The sequence below is a fragment of the Equus asinus genome, chromosome 5 (genome assembly GCF_041296235.1).
Source record: "Equus asinus isolate D_3611 breed Donkey chromosome 5, EquAss-T2T_v2, whole genome shotgun sequence".
In the NCBI taxonomy this organism is placed as follows: domain Eukaryota; kingdom Metazoa; phylum Chordata; class Mammalia; order Perissodactyla; family Equidae; genus Equus; species Equus asinus.
This window is the reverse complement of record NC_091794.1, coordinates 99,238,845-99,260,431: the sequence shown is the minus strand read 5'-3', so window position 1 is coordinate 99,260,431 and position 21,587 is coordinate 99,238,845. Positions and strand designations below refer to the sequence as shown.

Here is a 21,587-nt window from a genome sequence, read left to right as displayed (position 1 = left end):
GGACTGAATGAACTGATGAAGAGTGATTATGGTTTTAATCTGGAACATTCCTGGTTCTTTAATGTTCTATTTTTCAGATATAAGGAACCTCTTTCCTTTGTCTCTTAATGTATCTATGCTTATAACAATTTAGTAAATTCTATTTTTGTAAACATAAAGGAAACATTTATGTTTTCTCCTTACCTGATCCCTCCAAAATCCAGAAACTCTTCCTGAGTATTCTTATTTTCATGGCAATAAAATTTGTTCTCCTTGTAACAGGAAATAATTGGAAACGTTGGTTATATTACCAAGACTTTGACTGAAATGTCTTATTTGAGAATGATGTGTGTAAAATCAGATATGACCAGATAATTTTAAGGAACTAAGGTTGACTTTATGGAGCCAATGCTTACAAAGCCCTCTTGGAAAAACTAGTCTGGTACTCAGCCTTATAGGTGAGTACAGAAGGTCACTTCCTGGCAAGCCCAGGAGCCTTAGGATATCTTGGGGACCTCAAGAAGAGAGGCATTCACCCAAACCTATAGGCACTGAAGGCAAAGTCTGGTAGTGAGTTCTTGGCTTGTCGTCTTGGCCTTGAGAGGCTTTTAAAAGTCTAGCTTGAGGTTCCTTATGAAAGGTTCCAGCAAAGCAGACTGAAAAAGGCATGTGTGGTCAGTTATCGTTCTTGCTGCCCTTAGGTAAATACTCATGCCAAATCTAGTGAGATCAGACTTATTTTGTAAGCAGGAATAACCTTACTTTGGTCATCTTGGATGAAAAAGGAGAGTAGCTAGCCGTAGAGAGAAATTTTGTGTTTCAACGGAAAACCATAGCACACCCTTGTGTGTCCTCCAATACCTGACTACCACTCTCCAGATTAAAGTTTCCAACTATTGTCCCACTTTCCTGACTTGGCATCACTGAGAACTAAAACTGAAGCCTTGCAAGTGGAAGGTGGGTGACTTGATCTAAACTTTGGAGAAATCACCCCAACAGACCACGTATGGGCAACCTTCGCACTTGTTACTGTGTGGGCCACTCAGAAAGTTCACGGGAACACCTGATGCCGTCCCCAAAGGCATTCGAACTGCAAACCAGGAAATTTGTTAGATTGCCACTGCCATCCTCAATCCATCGTCTGAAGCTGCTTCACCCTCACGTCTAGAACTCTTCTCGACTGACTGCCCTCCGGACTCAGAAACCCGGTATCCAACCTCTAATCTTTGCTTTACTTTTATTTTAATAGAAATTCCCCCATTAAATGACTTACTGCTAGCACCATCCAGCAAATTTCCTCCATGACCAAGTTCCAACAGATGGTTTAGCTGATCTTTTTTTTTTAATTTTTTTTTGAGGAAGATTAGCCCTGAGCTAACTGCTGCCAATCCTCCTCTTTCTGCTGAGGAAGACTGGCCCTGAGCTAACTGCTGCCAATCCTCCTCTTTCTGCTGAGGAAGACTGGCCCTGAGCTAACTGCTGCCAATCCTCCTCTTTCTGCTGAGGAAGACTGGCCCTGAGCTAACATCGTGCCCATCTTCCTCTACTTTATATGTGGGACACCTACCACAGCATGGCTTGTCAAGTGGTGCTGTGTCTGCACCCGGGATCCGAACCGGTGAACTCCTGGCTGCCAAAGCGGAACATGCGCACTTAACTGCTGCGCCACTGGGCCAGCTCTGGTTTAGCTGATCTTTAATGAACAAAAGGCGATAAAATAAGAAATTCACTTACGTTGTTCAGAGGAAAGAAGAATGTCTCTTCTGGGACTGACAAAGACTCCCTCCTTGACCAGACTTTAGTCGGGTTCCTCTAAGACCTTTTTGGACTAGGCTTCATTCTCAAGAGCAAGAATCCAGACAAGTCAGTTTTGCAGAACCCCCACCCTCGATATGTGATCAAACTCCCCATCCGCACCATCCTCCAGGCGATGTCCGATCACCCTGACCTGCCTTCAGCAAGAATCCTGTTGTGTCTGTTTACCCCCAATGTTTCCTCTTAGTAATTTTCCTCCCACTGAACCCCACCCTGCTCCTTGGCTGTAAATCTCTGCCTGTTTTTGTTGTATTCAAAATTGACCCAAGTTTTATACGGAGGTCTCTTCCCCAGTTGCAATGTTCCAGGCTAAAAATCTGTTTTTATGGCTTAAACTACTGCTGTAGCTACTTTATGGTTCAGCTCTGTTTCCTTTGACGTTACTGTTTTCTGGAAGATTCCTGGTCATTGTGTTAATCCCTCTGTACTTCAGCTGCCCAATTCCTGGTCCAGTAAGGAGCTGGGGAGAAAATGAGATGAATCTTGCAGAAAGAAAAGTCACGTCTCAAAGTCACTGATCCCTCAATTCTAAAATGATAGATTCTGGGAATTGGGAACAACTTAAATTATCAAGTCTGAGAACCCGATCAGAGACTCTGAAAAGTTTTGGTTGCCATTTCTAAAACTCCGTGAATCATCAATTCTAAACAGCTGATTTAATAAATCTGGAATGTTGTGTAATTGGTTTTCTATAAATCAAAGTAAGCCAGCTGCTGGACGCTGAGATTACTCAGGTTTCAAAAGAACCTGTTGGTTGTAAACCTGGAGCCTGTTATTATCTTCTCTGAGGATCTATTTATCTAGAAACAGCTGTGCTATCACACTGAGCATCCGGTCAAAGCTCTAACGTGTTTGAGCTTGCAGACTTCCTTTCTATGTAGGACACCCAAGACCTTTTAATATTTTATGCTATTTGAAGTGTTTTCAAGTCCATGATCCAGTATGGCCTCAAAACATCCCATTTTACAGACTGGGAAAGAGAGACAGAAAAGGGTCTTGCCCAAGGTCACACCCAAGCTGGCGGTGCAGGACTTGACCCAGGCTCTCAGACCCTGAAGTTTGGGATGGTCTCCCCAGCCTGAGCTGGTTCCCTGTAGCAGCGTTAGAGCTCCTCATAGGAACGGGAACCTCCTGACACCTGGGGCTGGGACTCCTTTATGAGCCCCACTGCCTTGCCTGGTGCCTGACACAATGGAGCAGATCCCAGTGTGGATGGTGGACAGTGTCCTGAGTGTCCTTCCCCAGGGTTCCACTGAATCCTCATATTAACTCATGAGGGAAGTACCACGAATGCCCCATCATCTGCATGAAGAGACTGAGGCACAGAGAGGTCAAGGAGCTTATCCCAGGAAACACAGCTGGTGACCACTGCAGAAGGCTATGAATCCCAGAGCCTACCCTCTTTTTGCCCAGGAAAAGTGAATCAAGGTGGCTGCTCCCTGCTCAAGGTGATGCCCAGATGAGGCTTCAGTTCAGACCTTGGCCCGCCCGCCTGCTGTCCCAGGAAGGGAGAGTTACAGTTGGTGGCATCCACAGGCTGCCCCTGGCCCACAAGCCACAGTGACAGCCATAGGTGAGGTAGCTGAGGAGGGGCCACACCCCCGTGGCCTGCTTGATTATGCTGTAGAGCTCTAACAGGCTGACCTAGGTGAGGACCAGCCCTGCGGAAAAGGGGGAAAACGTCAATCAAGTGATGATGGTGATGCTGCTGCGAACATTCATTCAGCAACAGCCACAACAATTGCAACAATTGCAATGACAGCTGCTCTGTGTCCCACAGGCTAGTCTCTACATGCCAGGCAGAGTGCTAAGTGCTTTCCAGAGGTCTGTCATTCACCCCTCACGATACCTTGTGGAGACCATATTATAATTCCCATTTTATAGACAGAGAAACGGAGGCTCAGGGAAGTTCGACGACTTGTGCCCAAGGTCCCACATCCAGGAGTCAGGAGGCCCCAGAGCTGGCAACCCTTGTGTGTGGGACTCAGAGCCCACACTGTCGCCTATGATGTTAGAGCATTTCTCCTGCCAACCTTCCATGCAACACATTTTCCCCATAGAGTCAAGCTGGACCTACTGTTGTCATCATGTTTTATTTATTTTTCCTTTTAACATGAACTTTTTCACCTGGGCCACTTTGGGGTCAATGGGGGATTGCAGGCCAGTGTTGGTGAGGAAAAACTTTTCCTCTACCCTCTTATGTTTAGTGAGCAGAGGCCTGTGAATTAAACCAACAAAAGACAGATTAACGGGAGAAAAGGCACAGGATATTTATTAATATTTATGTGCACAGGAGTTCACAGGAAAGAAGTAAAACTCAAAGAAGAGGTTGGATTCAGGAGCTTATCCACCTTTTTAGAAAAGGAAAGAGGGTTTGGACTTCAGGGGATAATAAACTGTGGGAAAATGACTAGGAAATATATGGAGGAACCAGTGGATGATAAGGGCTATTTTAGTAACGTCTGTTTATGCAAACTCATCTTGGTGTTGACGCCCGTCTTTGATGATAAGAGTTGCTCTTCTCTCCCTAGTACCAGGGCCACAGGGGCACAGTCCACAAAGAGAAATTTGTGTCCTGCTTTTAGGCAGATAAGGGGAGGGCAGAGAGCTCTTCCCGCATGTCAATTCTCAGTTGCTTTCAGCTCAAAATAATTCTTATGCCAAAGTGGCATATTTCGAGGTGGCATATGCTGATCCTTTCTGAGGCCAACAAAGGAGCGACAGGAGCAGACCTAATGTTGGGGTCTCCTGCTCCCAGCCCAGCACTCCTTGGCTGCCCTCTTCCCTGTCATGCTCGGGCTCCCCAAGAGCAGATGCCATGCTCTGCATCCCTCGTCTCCAGCACCTTCTGTGGTATCACCCAGCCCGGCGTTTCCCCTGGTGTGGGACTCCCCAGAGAAGAGGACAAATAGCGCTGGCTCACAGGGCGCCTGAGTGATTCCCTTTCCAATCCTCTTCAATTCTTCAGGCTACATCAAGGCGAAGGTGGTCTCAGCCTGGAGCCCGGTGTCCTCGGCTCCCCTCCAATGCTCGCTGTACTCGCTAGCTCACCCAACCACCGTCGATCGTGCACCGCCTCTGTCTAATAGGAATTTTCTTTTCTTCGCCTTTATTTTTATAGTCACCCTCTATTTGTGACAAGCAATTATTGTTTTTCCCTAATGCCAGAGTGGTATGTTTCCTTCTTAAATAAATTTATTTAGATTAAGAAAAGCTAAAAAAAAGTAAAGTCAAAGTGCAATGTTGAACAAAACATGAGGGAGGTGACGTGTGAAAGGCTGGGGTTTGGGAAGCATAATCCTCGCCCCCTCCTACTCGCCGAGGAAGCAGCGGAGGCCGATGGAACCCGGCTTGCAGGAAGACAGAGCTGGAAGGTGGGTCTCGAATCTTTCCGCCCAGGGAGCTGTGGTTATACTTCCCTGCCCAGCCTCTGCCGCTCGCTGGGTGAGTTACCTTGGATGTTTCCTCATCTGTAAACTAAGGTCAACTTTACCCACCTGGCAGGGCCATGCACAGTGAATTGTAAATGAGAAAATGTATGTAAGGTCCTTAGCACAGCAGAACCCAGAAAATGGCATTTTCCCCTCTCCCTCTTAAGAAGCCAGAGCCACCACAGCTGAACGCTTTCCTCCTCCTTCTGCTCTGCGGGTCCCAGACCTGGGGTGTTTGGGGCCGAGGAGGTGCACTTGCCACAGGCCGTCGGCAGAGCCAGGACCAGCGGCTGCTTCATCTCAAGGCTGGGTCTTTGAGGTTACAGCCTCGGCTTCTGATCGCCCCAGCCCAGCCCGGCCCGTGGAAGGGGCTCCAGAAGAGCCCACCCCTGGAGAATGACCTTTGACCCCACTTCCAAGGCCTCCTGGGAGTAGGGGAGTGTTTTTGGCATAGGGTGGGGAGCTGCTTTCTGATAGTCCTGAGCGAGAGGGCTGGAGAGTGATAAAACACGTCCCCTTTCCAATCCGCCCACCCTGGGGTGAGATAAACAAATGCCTAAATGAGTAAGTGATGGAGAAAACTATCAGAAAGTACAAAGCAGAGAATTAAAATAAGGCGGGGTACATCATTTTCAAACATCTCCTCCCATTCAGTGGGTTGCCTGCTCATTTTGTTGATGGTCTCCTTCACCGTGCGAAAGGTTTTTAGTTTGTTGTCGTCCCCGTTTGTTTACTTTTCCTTCTGTTGCCTTTGCCTGAGGAGATAAATCCAAAAAATATTGCTAAAACTGATGTCAAAGAGGTGACTTCCTATGTTTTTTTTTTTTTCTGGAAATTTTACTGTTTCAGGTCGTACATTTAAGACTCTGAACCATTTTGAGTTTACTTTTGTATGTGATCTAAGAAAGTGGCCCAGTTTCATTCTTTTGCATGTAGCTGTCTAATTTTCCCAGCATCATTTGCTGAAGAGACTGTCCTTTCCCTACTGTATATTCTTGCCTCCTCTGACGTATATAATTGATCGTATAAACATGGGTTTATTTCTTGGCTCTATTATGTTCCATTCGTCTCTGCATCTGTTTTTATACCAGTTCCATACAGTTTTGTAGTATAGGAGTATAGTATGTAAGTCTGTAGTATAGTTTGAAATCAGGAAGCGTGATACCTCCAGCTTTGTTCTTCTTTCTCAAAATTGCTTTGGCTATTTCAGGTCTTTTGTGATTCCATACTAATTTTAGGATTATTTGTTTTCTGTGAAAAATGGAATTGGTGTTTTGATAAGGTTTGCATTGAATCTGTAGGTTGCTTTGTGTAGCATGGACATTTTAACAATATTAATTCTTCCAATCCGTGAGTATGAGATATCTTTCCATTTATTTGTGTCATCTTTAATTTCTGTCATTAATGTCTTATAGTTTTCAGAGTATAGGTCTTTCACCTCCTTGGTTAAATCTGTTCCTAGGTATTTTATCCTTTTTGATGCAATTGCAGATGGGATTGTTTTCTTAATTTCTCTTTCTGAGTATTTGTTATTAGTGTATAAAAACACAACTGATTTCTATATATTGATTTTGTATCCTGAAACTTTACTAAATTCACTTATTAGTTCTAACATTTTTTTCGTGAAGCCTTTAGGGTTTTCTATATATGTCATCATGTCATCTGCAAACAGTGACAGTTTTACTTCTACCTTTCCAGTTTACGTGCCTTTTATTTCTTTTTCTTGTCTAATTGCTGTGGCTAGGATTTCTAATACTCTGTTGAATAAAAGTGATGAGAGTGGGCATCCTTGTTTTGTTCCTGATCTTAGAGGACATGCTTTCAACTTTTCACCTTTGAGTATGATGTTAGCTGTGAGTTTGTCATTTATGTCATTTATTGTGTTGAGGTATGTTCCCTCCACGCCTGCTTTGTTGAGAGTTTTTATCATAAATGGATGTTGACTATTGTCAAATGCTTTTTCTACATCTATTGAGACGATCATGTGATTTTTTATCCTCCATTTTGTTAATGTGGTGTATCACATTGATTGATTTGCAGATAGTGAACCATACTTGCATCCCTGGGATAAATCCCACTTGATCATGATGTATGATCTTTTTAATGTATTATTGAGTTTGGTATGCTAATATTTTGATGAGGATTTTTGCGTCTATGTTCATCAGGGATATTGGCCTGTAGTTTTCTTTTTTTGTCGTGTCCTTGTCTGGTTTTGGTATCATGGTAATGCTGGACTCATCAGATAAGTTTGGAAGTGTTCCTTCCTCTTCAATTTTTTGATATATCTGATAAGGGGTTAATATCCAAAATATACAACTCATACAACTCAACATCAAAAAAACAAATAATATGATTAAAAAATGGCAGAGGACTTGAATAGACATTTTTCCAAAGAAAACATACAGATGGCCAACAGACACATGAAAAGATGCTCGGCATCACTAATTATCAGGGAAATGCAAATCAAAACCACAATGAGATGTCATCTCACACCTGTCATAATGGATATTACCAAAAATATAACAAATAAGTGTTAGTGAGGATGTGGAGAAAAGGGTACACTCGTACATTGTTGGTGGGAATGTAAATTGGTGCAGCCACTATGGAAAACAGTATGAAGGTTCTCAAAAAATTAAAAATAGGAATACCATATGATCCAGCCATTCCACTTCTGGGTATTTATCTGAAGAAAATGAAAATACTAATTCAAAAAGATATCTGAACCCTTAAATTCATGGCAGCATTATTTACAATAGCCAAGATGTGGGAGCAACCTAAGTGTCCATTGATAGATGAGTGATAAAGAAGATGTGGTATATATGTGCAATGGAATCTGACTCAGCCATGAAAAAGAACGAAATGTTGCCATTTGCAGCAACGTGGATGGACCTAGAGGATATTATGCTAAGTGAAATAAGTCAGGCAGAGAAATACACCTACCATATGATTTCACTTATATGTGGAATCTAAAAAACAAAACAAATGAACAAACAAAACAGAAACAGACTCATAAATACAGAGAACAAACCGGTGGCTGCCAGAGGGTAGGATGAGGGGGATGGGTGAAATAGGCAAAGGGGATTAAGAGGTACAAACTTCCATAACATAAACGAGTCATGGGGACGTAATATACAGCATAGGGAGTACAGGCAATAATGTTGTAATAACTTTTTATGGTGACTGCTGGTTAGTAGACTTGTCGTGGTGATCATTTCATAATATATACAAATGTTGAATGTTGTACACCTGAAACTAATAAAATATTGTATGTCAACTAGACTTCAATTAAAAAATCAACTCATATTTTTAACCTGAAAAAATAATAAAATAAAACAAGGCAGGGAGACAGAGGGTAAGTGAGGGCGGGAAGGTGGTTAACTCAGGTTGGGAGGGCTGGGCATTTTCCTGAGTGACAATGGTCAGCTGAGCCCCTGACAGAAGGGGCCGGTTTTGCAAAGGGCCCAGGGAAGTGTCTTCCAGGAGAGACCCCAAGGTGGGCAAGGCTTGGCCAGGAACCTAAAGCAGAGAGAGAAGAGCGAGGAATCCCTCTGTTGCCTTCTCTGAACTGCTTTGAGTTTTTACAAACTGTCTTGAAAATCTCTTCTCTATTTTAAATGAAAAAGAATAGAGGACCATGAGCTAGAGAGAGCCAGCCAGGTTCTGACTCTGGGCTGTCAGGCTGCCCGGGGTCAGGTCGGCTTTCAGGTTGACCTCAGAAGTGAGCAAGGATACCAGGGACCCCAAGTGCAAATGCCCCATTCTCGCTCAAGGGGGCACTGAGACAGAGGGGCGGGCGGGGCATGTCACAGCACTGGGGAGCACGTGAGAAAGGAGTGTGGGATGTGGGGGCAGGATCCAGCTGGACAAGTAGGCAGAGACGTGAAGACGCCATCCGCCCATCCTGGCCCTGACCTGGGGCCCCGGACCCCGAGGCAGAACCCTGGATCCATGCGACCGGAGGGTTGGAACAGCCAACGGTGAGAAGGGGCTCAGTGCAGGATAAAGTGCCCCAAATGTGAGGGCTTTACTTGAGGGCGATTATTATTGTTGGTATGATTATTTCTCACTACTCCTTTCCCCCAGGATCCTGACTGGCCACACCCACCCTGACATCCTGGTCCCTGGGCATGGCTATTCCCTGCCAAGGGGCACTCAGGGCTGAGTCACCAACTATCCTAGTAAAGTGTGTGGGAGGTAGGGTGAGTCATTGCTTGGAGCCAGAGAAACCTGGGTTTGAATCCCAGCCCTGCCACTTATCAACAAGTGACTCAATCTCTAGTTTTAGTTTCTGCAGCTGGAAAATGCAGGTGACTATACCAATGTCCCGAGGGAGTTGAGAGGGGTGGGTGAGTGGGCACCACAGGTGTTCACTGTCGGGAGTTCAATGTTCGCTCTGCTTCTCCCCAGCAGGTGTCCCACTGCAGAACCTGACCCCAGAGGGAACAGGAAGCCCGGTCACTGCATCCTTCTGCTGCCTCCTACGTCCAGTGCTCTTTGAGAAACAGAGGCCGAGAGCAGGAGCTGCCTGTCTCTCCTTCCTTTGCGCCTCATAATCAATTTCAGTAATTGGAAACTGGCCCAGGATGAGAACTCACAGGGTGGGAGGGTCCTGCTTTATTTGGGGGACTCAGTCCTGGCTGCCCTGAGGCTCCATCTGCCCATCCCACTCCTGGTCCAAAGTCCCGAGTCTTTACCAACTTGGGATTCATTCATTCATTCAACAAATACCTATTGATCTCCTACTATGTGGTCACCAGGCCAGGTACCAGGTGCTTAGGTCGCAGACGGATAGCTGCAGGCCCAGCTCTGCTCCTGCCCCAGCCCCGGGCTTGCCCATCCTATCAACAACCCCACCAGCCTCAATTCTAGCAGCTACCTGCCCCTCAGAGACATTGACCCTGTCCCCTCTCAGGGGTAGATAAACCGAGGAATCTAGACCCACCAGGGTAACCCCATCACCCTGGGCCACCATGGTTTAGGGTGGCCAGACCTGAGTGGGAGGGCTGCTGGGTGGTGGTGCTGGGCTTATTAAAAAGAGGCATGGAAGAGACAGCTGGATGTTTCTCTGCTGGCTGGTATCATGTCCTGGCTTGAGGTCTGGACCACGGCTGCCATCTTGGAGCAGGGAGGGGACCCACCCAGAGGGCAAAGCTGACACAGTGAGGGTGGCCGAGCCAGGAACAGGAAAGAAACCAGGCACTGATGACATCATCAAGCCGCTAAAAAGCCACCTGGACTTCTTGCCACATGAGATTATTAATGTCCTCATCACTGAAGCCCGTTGAGTCACAGTTTTTGGCTGGAAGCTTCCTGACCAGTAGAAATGGACCAGAGTGCCAGGGAGCAGAGCGGGAAGAGCGTGGGGCGAGTCCCGGCTCTGCCTTTTGCTGGTTGTGGGACTTCAGGAGGTTCCTATTCCCGTTCTGAGCCTCAGGCTGCTGATTTATAAAATGGGGATAATAACGCCCATACCTGCCAACACTGATGTGGTCACAAAGCCACTGAGCCTGGCACACAGGAGCTCTTAGGGACAACTAGAAGTCACCAGCTCTTCACTGAGTGTCTTGAACAAATGGACGCCGTGCATCATTTAACCGACACAGCTTGCACAGTGGCGTAGAAGGGAGAGAGGAGTGGGGTGAAGAGAGGGGAGCGTGATGAACTATTTTCTCCCCCTGATTTATCTTGGGAGTGACTTCAGATTCGGTCACTACATAACAACAACAATAATAATACCATTAACATTTAAAGAGGGATTACCATGTGCTAAGAGCTTAATACACCTTAATCTTCTTTAATACTCACACTGACCTCCTCTTGTTTTCTTCTTAATTTCTTCTATGCTTCACAAAAGAGGAAACTGAGAGTCCTCATGTAAGGTCACAAGGCTGGTGAGTGGTACAGCTGGAATTTGAACCCAGTGCCCATAGTTCTTAATTCCTATTACACTGCCTTGCTTGAGCCACTGAGCTTCACGTAAAAGGAAAACTGCTCAGTCAACTGTGTCATAGATGTGTGTCACAGGCTAGAGGGTGTGGGTGGCTCCAGGTGCTCTGGCCCCACTGCTGGAGATGTGGCTAATGACATATGAATGGAAGATTGTGGATCCTTATATGAAAAAGTTATCCATCCATCCATCCATCCATCCATCCACCCACCCATCCATCCACCCATCCATCCATCCATCCATCCATCCATCCATCCATCCATCCACCCATCTATCCATCCACCCATCCATCCACCCATCCATCCATCCATCCATCCACCCATCCATCCATCCACCCATCCACCCATCTATCCATCCACCCATCCATCCACCCATCTAGCCATCCATCCATCCACCCATCCACCCATCCATCCATCCATCCACCCATCTATCCATCCATCCATCCACCCATCCATCCATCCATCCACCCATCCACCCATCCACCCACCCATCCACCCATCCATCCATCCAACCATCCATCCACCCATCCAGCCATCCATCCATCCATCCATCCACCCATCCATCCATCCATCCACCCATCCATCCATCCATCCACCCATTCATCCATCCACCCACCCATCCATCCACCCATCCATCCACCCATCCATCCACCCATCCAGCCATCCAGCCATCCACCCATCCATCCATCCAACCATCCATCCACCCATCCAGCCATCCATCCATCCATCCATCCATCCATCTATCCATCCACCCATCCATCCATCCATCCACCCATTCATCCATCCACCCACCCATCCATCCACCCATCCATCCACCCATCCATCCATCCATCCATCCATCCACCCATCCACCCGTCCATCTACCCATCCATCCATCCAAAGTCAGTTCCCCTAGAAGCCAAGCCTGAGACAAGGATTCTTGAACAAATGAATGATTTATTGAGGGAGTGCTCTCTGGAGACACCTTTAAGGGAACATGGGAAACAGGATAGGCCAGGGGATGAAGCTAAACAAAGAAGTGGTTCCAGATGTCTACCCTCAGCCTGATCCCACGAGGAGCTCTGGGGCACACAATGTGCCACCCTGATGGTCCTGCACAGAGGCTGGGCAGTTCTACCCTTCATGGTGTTATACTCCCTAGTCATTGGTTAGAGGAAGTTGGAGTGGGGAGGGGTGATGAGCAGACAGGGGCAATCCTTAAGAGAAGGAGGCAGATGTGAGCATTAGCAGCCAACACCTGGCTTAGCTGGGGTTTGGGGGCTGGGCTGGGAGAGGATTAATTGAGCACCTATTGTTAGGGGGGAACAGAGGAAATAAAGATGAAACAGACATGGTCCTTGTCCTCCAGGAGCTCCAGTCTATTTGGGGGAGCCCAGAGAAGTCTGGACAATTACATACCACTTGAGATAAAGCTTGGGAATTGCAGACCCATAAAGTGCTCTGGGAGCTCGGAGGACAGAGTGAGTCCTTGGAGCCAGGAGGAATCAGCCTGGGGAGACTTCTGTAGGAAGAAGACTTTGGACCCTGAGGAGCCTGAGGAGAGCATTTCTGCAGAAGGCCCTGCCTGAGCAAATGCCCAGAAACAGGAAAGGAAAGCCAGGAGGACATGTGGCATGTGCTCAGGGACCTGGTGCCTGGGGAAGGGGAGCAGGCGGCTTTATCCAACCCCTCCCTCAAGAGGCGTTGATGGAGCCCTGTCTCCGTTCCAGGCTTTGGGCACCAGGGAAGCAACTGAGTAGAGACAGGCCTGGGCCTAGCCCGCAAGGACCTCCAAGCCTCGTTGGGGACGGGGACACAGTGCCAGACAGTGCGGGTCCCCAACTCCTGTGAGAGGCCCTAACCTGGGGCGGTGAAGGTCTTTGGGGTTTTAAGAAGTAGAGTCACATGGACAGAAAGATCGGTGTCGCCCTCTAGAGGGGCCACTCTGGCTGCAGTTGGACAGTGTATTGGAAGGTGGGCCTGGGTCAGGGAGGCCTGGTGAGTGGCCCTGTCAGGGAGAACCTGCCACACCTAGGCCTCCAGGCCCCTCCCCCACTGCCTGCTGCCCTCACTCTAACACCATCCCTGGGGGCTCCCAATCCACTCCCAGAGGAGACAGCTGCTGCCTCGGCTGGGAAATTTTAGAAGGTCCAAGAGACAAGATGGGGGGTGGGAGGGAGGCCGAGACCCTCCATCCTCCCAGGAGTATTTTAAAGGAGCCAGGCTGGTTCAGGGGGCTAGACACTGGGGGCGGGGGCGTCAGCAATCCTACGGGACTTCCAGAGCTCAAGATGCCAAGGGGCGGAGGGCGCGGGACAGCTGGGGCTTCTCCTAGCACATAGGGGTCTGGCCCTTGCAGCGGGGCCGCCAGTAGAAACGCAGATGATTCTGGTAGGTGTCCAGGTTACTCTTCAGGCAGAAGGCCAGCTCCTTGTCACAGGCACACAGCTGCTGCTCGCACCAGCTCCCCTTCTCAGCTGTGGGGTGGAGGAGGTGGGCTCAGTGTCTGTCCCTTCCTGAGACAAGGCCAGGGGTGGGTCTAGGGCCCCTGGAGGGAGCCTCTGAAGACAGCGCAGTCCTTGCTCAGCTTTAGGGTACCCAGCCCAGCTGCTTTGACTCTAGCTGTGTGACCTTGGCACGTACCCCGGCCTCCCTGTGTGTCTTTGCTCCCTTACTTATTTATGCATCCGTTCAATCAACAATCCAGCACCTATCCTGCGGCTCGCCCTGGGGGACAGGACTGAGCAAAACGGACACACGCATGTCAGATTCACACTCCCATGGGGGCGGCAGATATTTGAGAACCACGAAATGAATATCACCGTGCTACACGGAAGCAGGGAAGATGCGGGGCCACGAGAAGTTAAAGTAGGGGCACCTGACTCCGTGCCAAGAGCCACTGGAGCTGGGAGCGGAAGGGCCCACTCCCCCACGGACAGCCAGGCTGGACAAGGGTAGGTATTCCAGGCCGAGGGAACAGCAGGTGCAAAGACAGCAGGGACCACAGGGCTTTGGTTTCATTATCCTTAAAATGGGGACATTGGGACATTGGGAAGTGCTGCCTCTGGGGGCTGTCGTGAGAATTAAAGTAAGAAGGCCTAAAGTGCTCAGCGCGTAGTAAGTGCTCAATAAATGTTGGGCCTGCTGTTATTATTATTAAGCTCTCAATTAACAGGGGCTGCTGTAATGAGCCCTGGGACCTGCCACCTTTCTCCCATGCAAGGACCCAGGGGCCAGGTGACCTGGGTTCCAGCCCGGGCTCTGTCCTTTGCAGCAGTGTGACCCCAGGCAAACCCTTCATCACTCTAGTCAGTTTCCCGGTCTGTAAAATGGAGATTGGCAGAGCGGTGCCGCCTCCTGGCTGGGCTGCTGTGTCCTACTGTGGGCGACAGTAGGAGCAACAATATGGGCGGCCCGTGTGATGGATCAAGAAGGCGCTCTGCAGCAGGCATCTGTCATCTCTTGTTTTAGTTCTTGAATTAACTTTATGGCGTAGAAGACTGTTATCACCCTGAGTTTCCGGATGGGGATACTGAGGTTCAGAGAGGTTAAACACTGTGTTCAAGGTCACACAGCTGGTCGGTGGTAGGCTGGAAAATAAGCTGAGGTCCACCAGCCTTCCAGATCCTGAAGAGGTCAAAGCCCCTCTCGGACCTCTCCATGCTCCCACCTCCATTCCTGCCCCTCCTTCACAACTCAGCCACCACCATTGGACCACATGAGAAAAACAGAGAGCGACCTTGTGCATCATCACACAGCACATGAAGGCAGTGAGTGCCAGAACTCCCTTCCTCAGCCTCCAACTCCAACCCCGAGGCCCGGGCACTCACGGCAGTGGACGTCCCCCTCGGAAAACGTGTAGTGGTAACGGTCCCAGCGGCGACGGCATTTGTGGTACTTCAGATGAGTATAGCAGCAGTCATGGGCATGGCAGCACCTGGAGGGAGAGGACAGAAGGTGGGACAGGCAGAGAGCACAGCTTCACGCTCCTTGGCTGACTCAGGTCTCTGGCTGCCCCTGCTCCAGAGGAGAAACCTTGGAAGAGCTAAGTCCTGCAGAGTTCTAGTCCTCCTTATGGTCATGCTACTTAACACTTATCGAGTGCTTCCTGAGCATCAGGCACCTCCTTTATGTCTGAACTTTCTCTCAATCCTCGCTACTCCCTATAATAGAGATGCTAGTATTATTCCCATTTCACGGATGAGGAAACTGAGACTCAGGGAGGCCAAGCCACTTGCCTAAGGTCACACAGCCTGTAAGTGGTAGATCAGAGAAGTGACCCTGGGCCTGGCTGGCTTTCATCCTTCCTCTGGCTCATTCCCAGGTTCGTTGTGAAGATCACATCAGATAATGGCAAAAAGAGGTGGGACTTTTTAAAGACAACATGCAATGGCAGTGGGGAGTGTGTGGGGGTATTCTATCTAGATTAGAGATTGGAGTGCAAGGGGGTCCTTCAGAGTCTCTGGGGAGCCCTCTAGAAGGCAAGATCCAAGAGAGATGGAACTGTGCCGGAGCTCAGCAGAGTTCCCAGCACAGAGTACAAAACGAATTTGTGGAATGAACAAATGAACAGAGAGGAAAGGGGAGAGTCCCGGGGAGGGGGCAGGACAGGATTGCCACTGTGGGCCTGCCTGCGAAGGGGTTACCAGTCCGTGGCGTCTTTGGGCTGGCCTTTGCCACGGAGTCCACAGTGACAGCCGTAAAACCAATAAGAGAAGAAGGGTGTCTTCCCGGTCACTTGGCGGACCATCTTGTTCAGGTCCAGAATTCCTCCCTGGGTTGGAATCACACCTGCCAAGGAGCCCAGCAACAAGGAGAGGACATGAATCTCAGGGGAGGCCAGTGGGCCACAGGCCTGGCACCTCTGTTCTGCCCAGCTCAGACTAATGACCTTGATTAATAAAATAACAACACACACAATAGATATTAAAAATATAATGACAGTTGGTGAGTGCTTACTATGGGTCTTTTCATGTTGTAATTTATTGACTGCATCAATCCCATGAGGTAAATTCTTTTTTTTTTTTTTTTTTTTTTGCTAAGGAAGATTCACCCTGAGCTAACATTCACTGCCAATATCCTTCTTTTTGTATGTGAGCCACTGCCACAGCATGGCCACTAACAGATGAGTGGTGTAGGTCTGTGCCTGGGAACCAAACTGGGGCTGCCAAAGTGGAGCATGCCGAACTTAACCAACAGGCCGTGGGGCCTGGCCCTAAATACTACTTTTTAAAAAATAAATAACCTTTTATTTTGGTGTATTCTAGATGTATAGAAAAGTTGCAAAGATCGTGCAGAGAATTCTCATATACCCCTCACCCAGTTTCCTCTAATGCTATTATCATCTTACATAATTGTGGTATATGGAGGAAAACTAAGAAACCAACATTGGTATGATAAATAATATTTTTAATCCCCATTTTAGAGATGAGCAGACTGGCGCTCAGTGACTTGCTCCAGGTCACAGTGGCTGGTAAATGGAGGAGCCAGGACGAAACCCAAGGCGGTTTGGCTCCATTCCATGTCTCTGGGCATTGAGTTCCCATTCTATTATAGGAAGGATAATCAGCCTCACCCTTCTTCCTACACTCCCCACACTCCCCCTCTCCCCCCTGCATCCCATAGAGAAGTCCGCTTATTAAAAATCGTGCACAACGGTCCTGGGAGGCAGTGTGCTTTAGAAATCAATCATTTTCATGGATGTTTTTCCATTTCAGTTATAGCAGCTGCGGTTAGAATTGATCATAAGGGAAATTTGTTTTATTGGGAGAGAGGAATGCATTATGCTGAGTTAGGAGGAATAAAGTATATTAAGTCCATGAATTCAGGGGAGAGTTTGGGAGAAACAGACAAGATAAGAAGGAGACGGCAATGTGTGTGTGCAACCACAAGAGATGATTCGAGAACACAGATGGAGCCGAGAGTTTCAGCGAGACTGGGCTGGGGAGGTCCCTAGTTTTGGAAGACACGCCGCCCCCCACCCCCAACCTCTGGGAAATGATGTTATAATGAAAGCTCCTCACACAAATGAAATAGGGTGAGCCCCACATTGGGGGTCATTGGGGTGGGAAGAGGGGGTTGGGAGGGACTCGTACAGTGGACTCAGGGTGAGATCACAAGCAGGTGGTCTCGAGCTGCACCTCCAGGGACTGGTGGTGTCCGGTACTTGCAGGCCTGTGTCCCCAGTGTGTCCCTTCAAGGTTAGGGAATACACGTCGTCACTCCTTTGGCTCTAGCTGCACTTGATATTAATGGAAAACCTTGCTAAGCTTCTGCAGTGCTAATGACCGATCCCAGGCCCTCTGGATTCCCAGATTCAGTGATAAGAAACCCAAAGGCAACCAATGGCAAAGAGAGTGACAGTCCCCTGTGCAGGCCAGCCAGGGACCTGGATTCAGAATCTTGTCTCATTGGTATTCCTCTACCCCCTTTTCTGCCCTAAATCTAGCCCTTTCCATTGCATCTCAGAAATACCCACACAGATAAACTCACACCTGAATGGTGCAGCTCTCTCTTTCCAGGCAAGCAATAAATTCAGCTTTGATTCAGAATACTTTAAGATGGTCTTATTTCTAACAATTTTAGAGTAGGTGAACCCAGCCCTGAGAAATTGAGGCACTCAATCTGTGGATATGGGGCCTTTGGGGAACTGGCTTAGCTCGTCAGCAATTCCTGTCTTGGTATTTTCCCAACCTTGGCTGCCATCGGAAGGGGATGGAGCCCCTTCTCCCAAGGGTTAGTCGCAGCCATGGGAGGCAACAGCGCTCCCACCTCTTGCATGTGCTGCGTGTTAAGCTATTGCTTGCTTAATATTACTCACACTTGCTAAACACTTTGTATATATTTTCTCATTAGAGTCCTTCTAACAATCCTGTGGAAAAGATGCTATTGTGCCCATTTTACAGATGAGGATATAGAGAGATGGGGTGACTTGGCCAAGGTCATACTACTCTGAGATGGTCGGGCTAGTGTTTGAATGCAGGTTCATCTCTGTATTCTATCTCTACACTGTATTGCCTCTTTACGTCTGAGAGATGAATTTCGGTAGCTGGATTGCAATTTTCCTAATGGTTTTTAGTGTAACCCTGGAGATCAGCTCCTCTCAAGAATTTGGGAACCCCAAGATAACATAAAACCACATTTAAAAATGTCAGTCCTTCCTAAAATCACATATTTTGAGATGGGTCAAGAAACAAAACTGCCAGCTTGCTAACAACCACATTCTTTTTTTTTTTTTTCTGCTTTATCTCCCCAAACCCCCCCCGTACACAGTTGTATATCCTAGTTGCACGTCCTTCCAGTTGTGGGATGTGGGACGCCGCGTCAATGTGGCCTGACAAGCGGTGCCATGTCCGCACCCAGGATCCAAACCCTGGGCCGCCGCAGCGGAGCGAGCGAACTTAACCACTCGGCCACGGAGCCGGCCCCTAACAACCACATTCTGACATTTGATCTGCTAAAGACCGAATGGACACTGCTCCATCTCCCTCTGACAGTCAACAGAGCCCTCTTCCCAGGGTCAAGGGGAAGAATGAAGACGAAAGGATTCTAGAAAGAGAGAGAGCTGTGCCTATGCCAAAGGTCGCTATTATTCAGTCAAATGAAGAGAGGGGTGCAGGAGGCGGTGGGAGATCCATTTCTGTAATTTGTGTCCGTGGTACTATAGGGATCAGCTCAGCAGGCCCCCAGTTTCTGAACCTCTAGCTCTCCCCTTCACAGCAGTCCAGGGGCATGCCACATAGCTTGGCTGCCCAGAGCTCTCTGGCTGGAGCCCCCATTCTAGGTGCCTGGGAGCCGCTGATGGCTCCTTACAGGAGGTGGAAGGGTTGAGGCCTGGGGGGCCAAGGTAGTGGGGATCGGAGCAGCAGCTCAGTCCAGGAAAGAGATAAAGGACCTCCTCACATCCTCCCTCCCCTTCTCAGCTGTGGGTCCTGCCTCCACTCACCAGCAAACACCACCAGCACGCACAGCAGGGGAACCTCCATGGTCCCAGCGCAGAGCGATGGAAGCAGCTGCTGGAAGTCCCCTTCTGTGTGGGCAGCTCCTTATATCAGCTGCACCCCCTGCGCCCACTCCCACTCGGCCCAGCTCCAGCTCTGGTGCAGCCCACTCCTGCTCTGTCTATTCCTCTTTTCTGCCCATTGGGAACTTCTTTCTTTTTGAAATATCTGGTTTCTGGGCTTTTAAAAAATTTTTCGATTACAAAACAAACATACATTCAGTATAGAAGATTTGGAAAACATCAACAACAAGAAAAAATTTAAAGTCACTGTGAATCCATTAAGCACCATTAACTTTTTAAAATCGAAATATATTTGACATATAATATTGTGTAAATTTAAGGTGTACAGCATGTTGATCTGATACATTTGTATATTGTAACATAATTGCCATGACAGCAACAATTAGCACCTCTATCACTTCATATAATTATAATTTCTTTTTGGTGGTTGACATGATTGACATCTAGTCTCAGCAAGTTTGATGATTACAATACATTGTTCCTTTGTTCACTGTACTGTGCGCTAGATCTCTAGGACTTATGTATTACTTGTTGCAAGTTTGTACCTTTATACAACAGACATCCTGTGCCCTCTCACCCCCCCCATCCCCAGGTAACCACAATTTTATTCTCTGTTTTTATGAATTTACCTTTTTTAGATTCCACATGTAAGTGATGTCACACAGTATTTGTCATTCCCTGTCTGACTCGTCTCACTTGGCATACATAATGTCCTCAAGGTCCATCCACGTTGTTGCAAATGGCAGGATGTCCTCCTTTTCATGGCTAAATAATATTCTATTCTAATATAGTATAATTATATATGTATATATATATATATATATATATACACCACACCGCATCTTCTTTATCCATTCATCCATTGATGTGCACTTAGGTTGTTTCCACCATTAACATTCTGGTGTATGTTCTTCTGGTTTTATTGTTGTATGTACAACAATATATATTTCCATACTTTTCCCTGACTAAATTAGGAAAATGTTATAGGTCTTTGCAGTCTGTCTTCTCATTTACCAATATATTGGACACATTTCTAAGTTGTTAAATATTCTTCTGCAGTAACATATTGAAAGGTAATCTTGTATTCCATTATACATCTATGCCATTCATTTAACAAATCCCCCATTGATGGATATACCTGTTGTTTTCGATTTTTCACTATTCGAGACCGTACAGGGAAAGGAATCCTTGAGGCTGAATCCAGTCCATTTCCAGAATTGTTTCTGTAGAATGTGCTACTGAAGCGGACTTGCTGAGTCAAAGCACAAGCCACTTTGAAGGCAATTGATGTGCGTCGACACCTTACTCTGCAGAAGTTCCGCCCCATTTCACGTTTAAAAATCCTGGTGAGGCAAACAGTGTGGACGCAGCCTAGCTAGGGTGGAGGTGCTGATGGCAGGACATACCGGCCTTACAAAGAGGCATCTGCCACAAAGGCTCCACAGGTAATCTTTCAAGGTTTAACAGCGAGTCCCTTGATAGCAGATATTGCTTTTCTTCCATGCCTGTTAGATGGCTGTTCAAGGACATGGTGCACAGGCTGACCTCTTTGCTTCCAGCTCATCGGTTCCCCCAAAAGAGTGTGCCAGCAAGAGCCCCTGCTGGGAGTTATTCCCTCTGTCCCTCTCAACTCTCTTTCCTCTCTCTGTTAAATCTCATTTTTGCCTTTATCCTTTGACTCAGTCACCAACTGACCACCTCATGTATGAGAAAACAATCTGCATACAAAATAAACAGCAGGCAAAGTAAATGTCTCCGGCATGTTCTTTGACATACCTCCCCCATGCACGCTCTTACCAGTGTAGGACCCTACCCTACAAGAGATCTTCCACGTCTGGGCCGTTGATAGGGGCACAGAGCTACTTCCCAGAGCCCCAGCTTCCCCTGATCTGGTACTGTTTGGGCAGGAGGAAAAGCAGCCAGGACCACTTGTTGACCCCAGAAGGATTTTCCCTAGGGGGAGAGAAGACAGGCTATGGATGCTGCAAAGGGACCTCAAAAACAGTTGTCCCTGTGCCTCAAGAGGCCCCAGGGCACATCTGAAAGGCTGGGTTTGGGCTCAGAGGGAACTGGTTCAAATTCCGGCTCCTTTTCAGACCAGCTGTGGGACCCTGGGCAAATCTCTTGACCTCCATGAGACTCGGTTTCCATATTTGCAGAATTGGGACAATATGGGGACAACAGTCCCTCCGTCCTCTGATTGCTATAGGGTTTAGAGGTCACATGCATACAGCACACTGCACCAAGCTTCACCTACACAGAGGATGCCATTGTGGTGACCACCACACGGGCTGTGAGCATCACGCGGAGGTGAAGAGGATGGGGAGGTGGGGGTCAAACCCAGGTCGCCTGGATTACGCTTGGGCTCCCTCCTTCCAGCTGCTTCACCTGGAGAAAGTTGCTCAACTCCGTCT

At 47.9% G+C, this 21,587-nt stretch overlaps 1 protein-coding gene across 1 annotated transcript; it reads right to left on the bottom strand.

Annotated features, from left to right (window-relative positions):
- Nucleotides 1-12,087: 12,087 nt before the first annotated feature.
- On the bottom strand, nucleotides 12,088-19,247 carry PLA2G2D (phospholipase A2 group IID). Its single transcript, XM_014854769.3, has 4 exons — nucleotides 19,096-19,247; nucleotides 15,797-15,941; nucleotides 14,981-15,087; nucleotides 12,088-13,627 (listed from the first exon to the last, which is right to left on the bottom strand). The coding sequence occupies exons 1-4, from the start codon at nucleotides 19,133-19,135 to the stop codon at nucleotides 13,482-13,484; spliced, it is 438 nt and encodes a 145-aa protein (XP_014710255.1). The 5' UTR covers nucleotides 19,136-19,247; the 3' UTR covers nucleotides 12,088-13,481.
- Nucleotides 19,248-21,587: the final 2,340 nt, after the last annotated feature.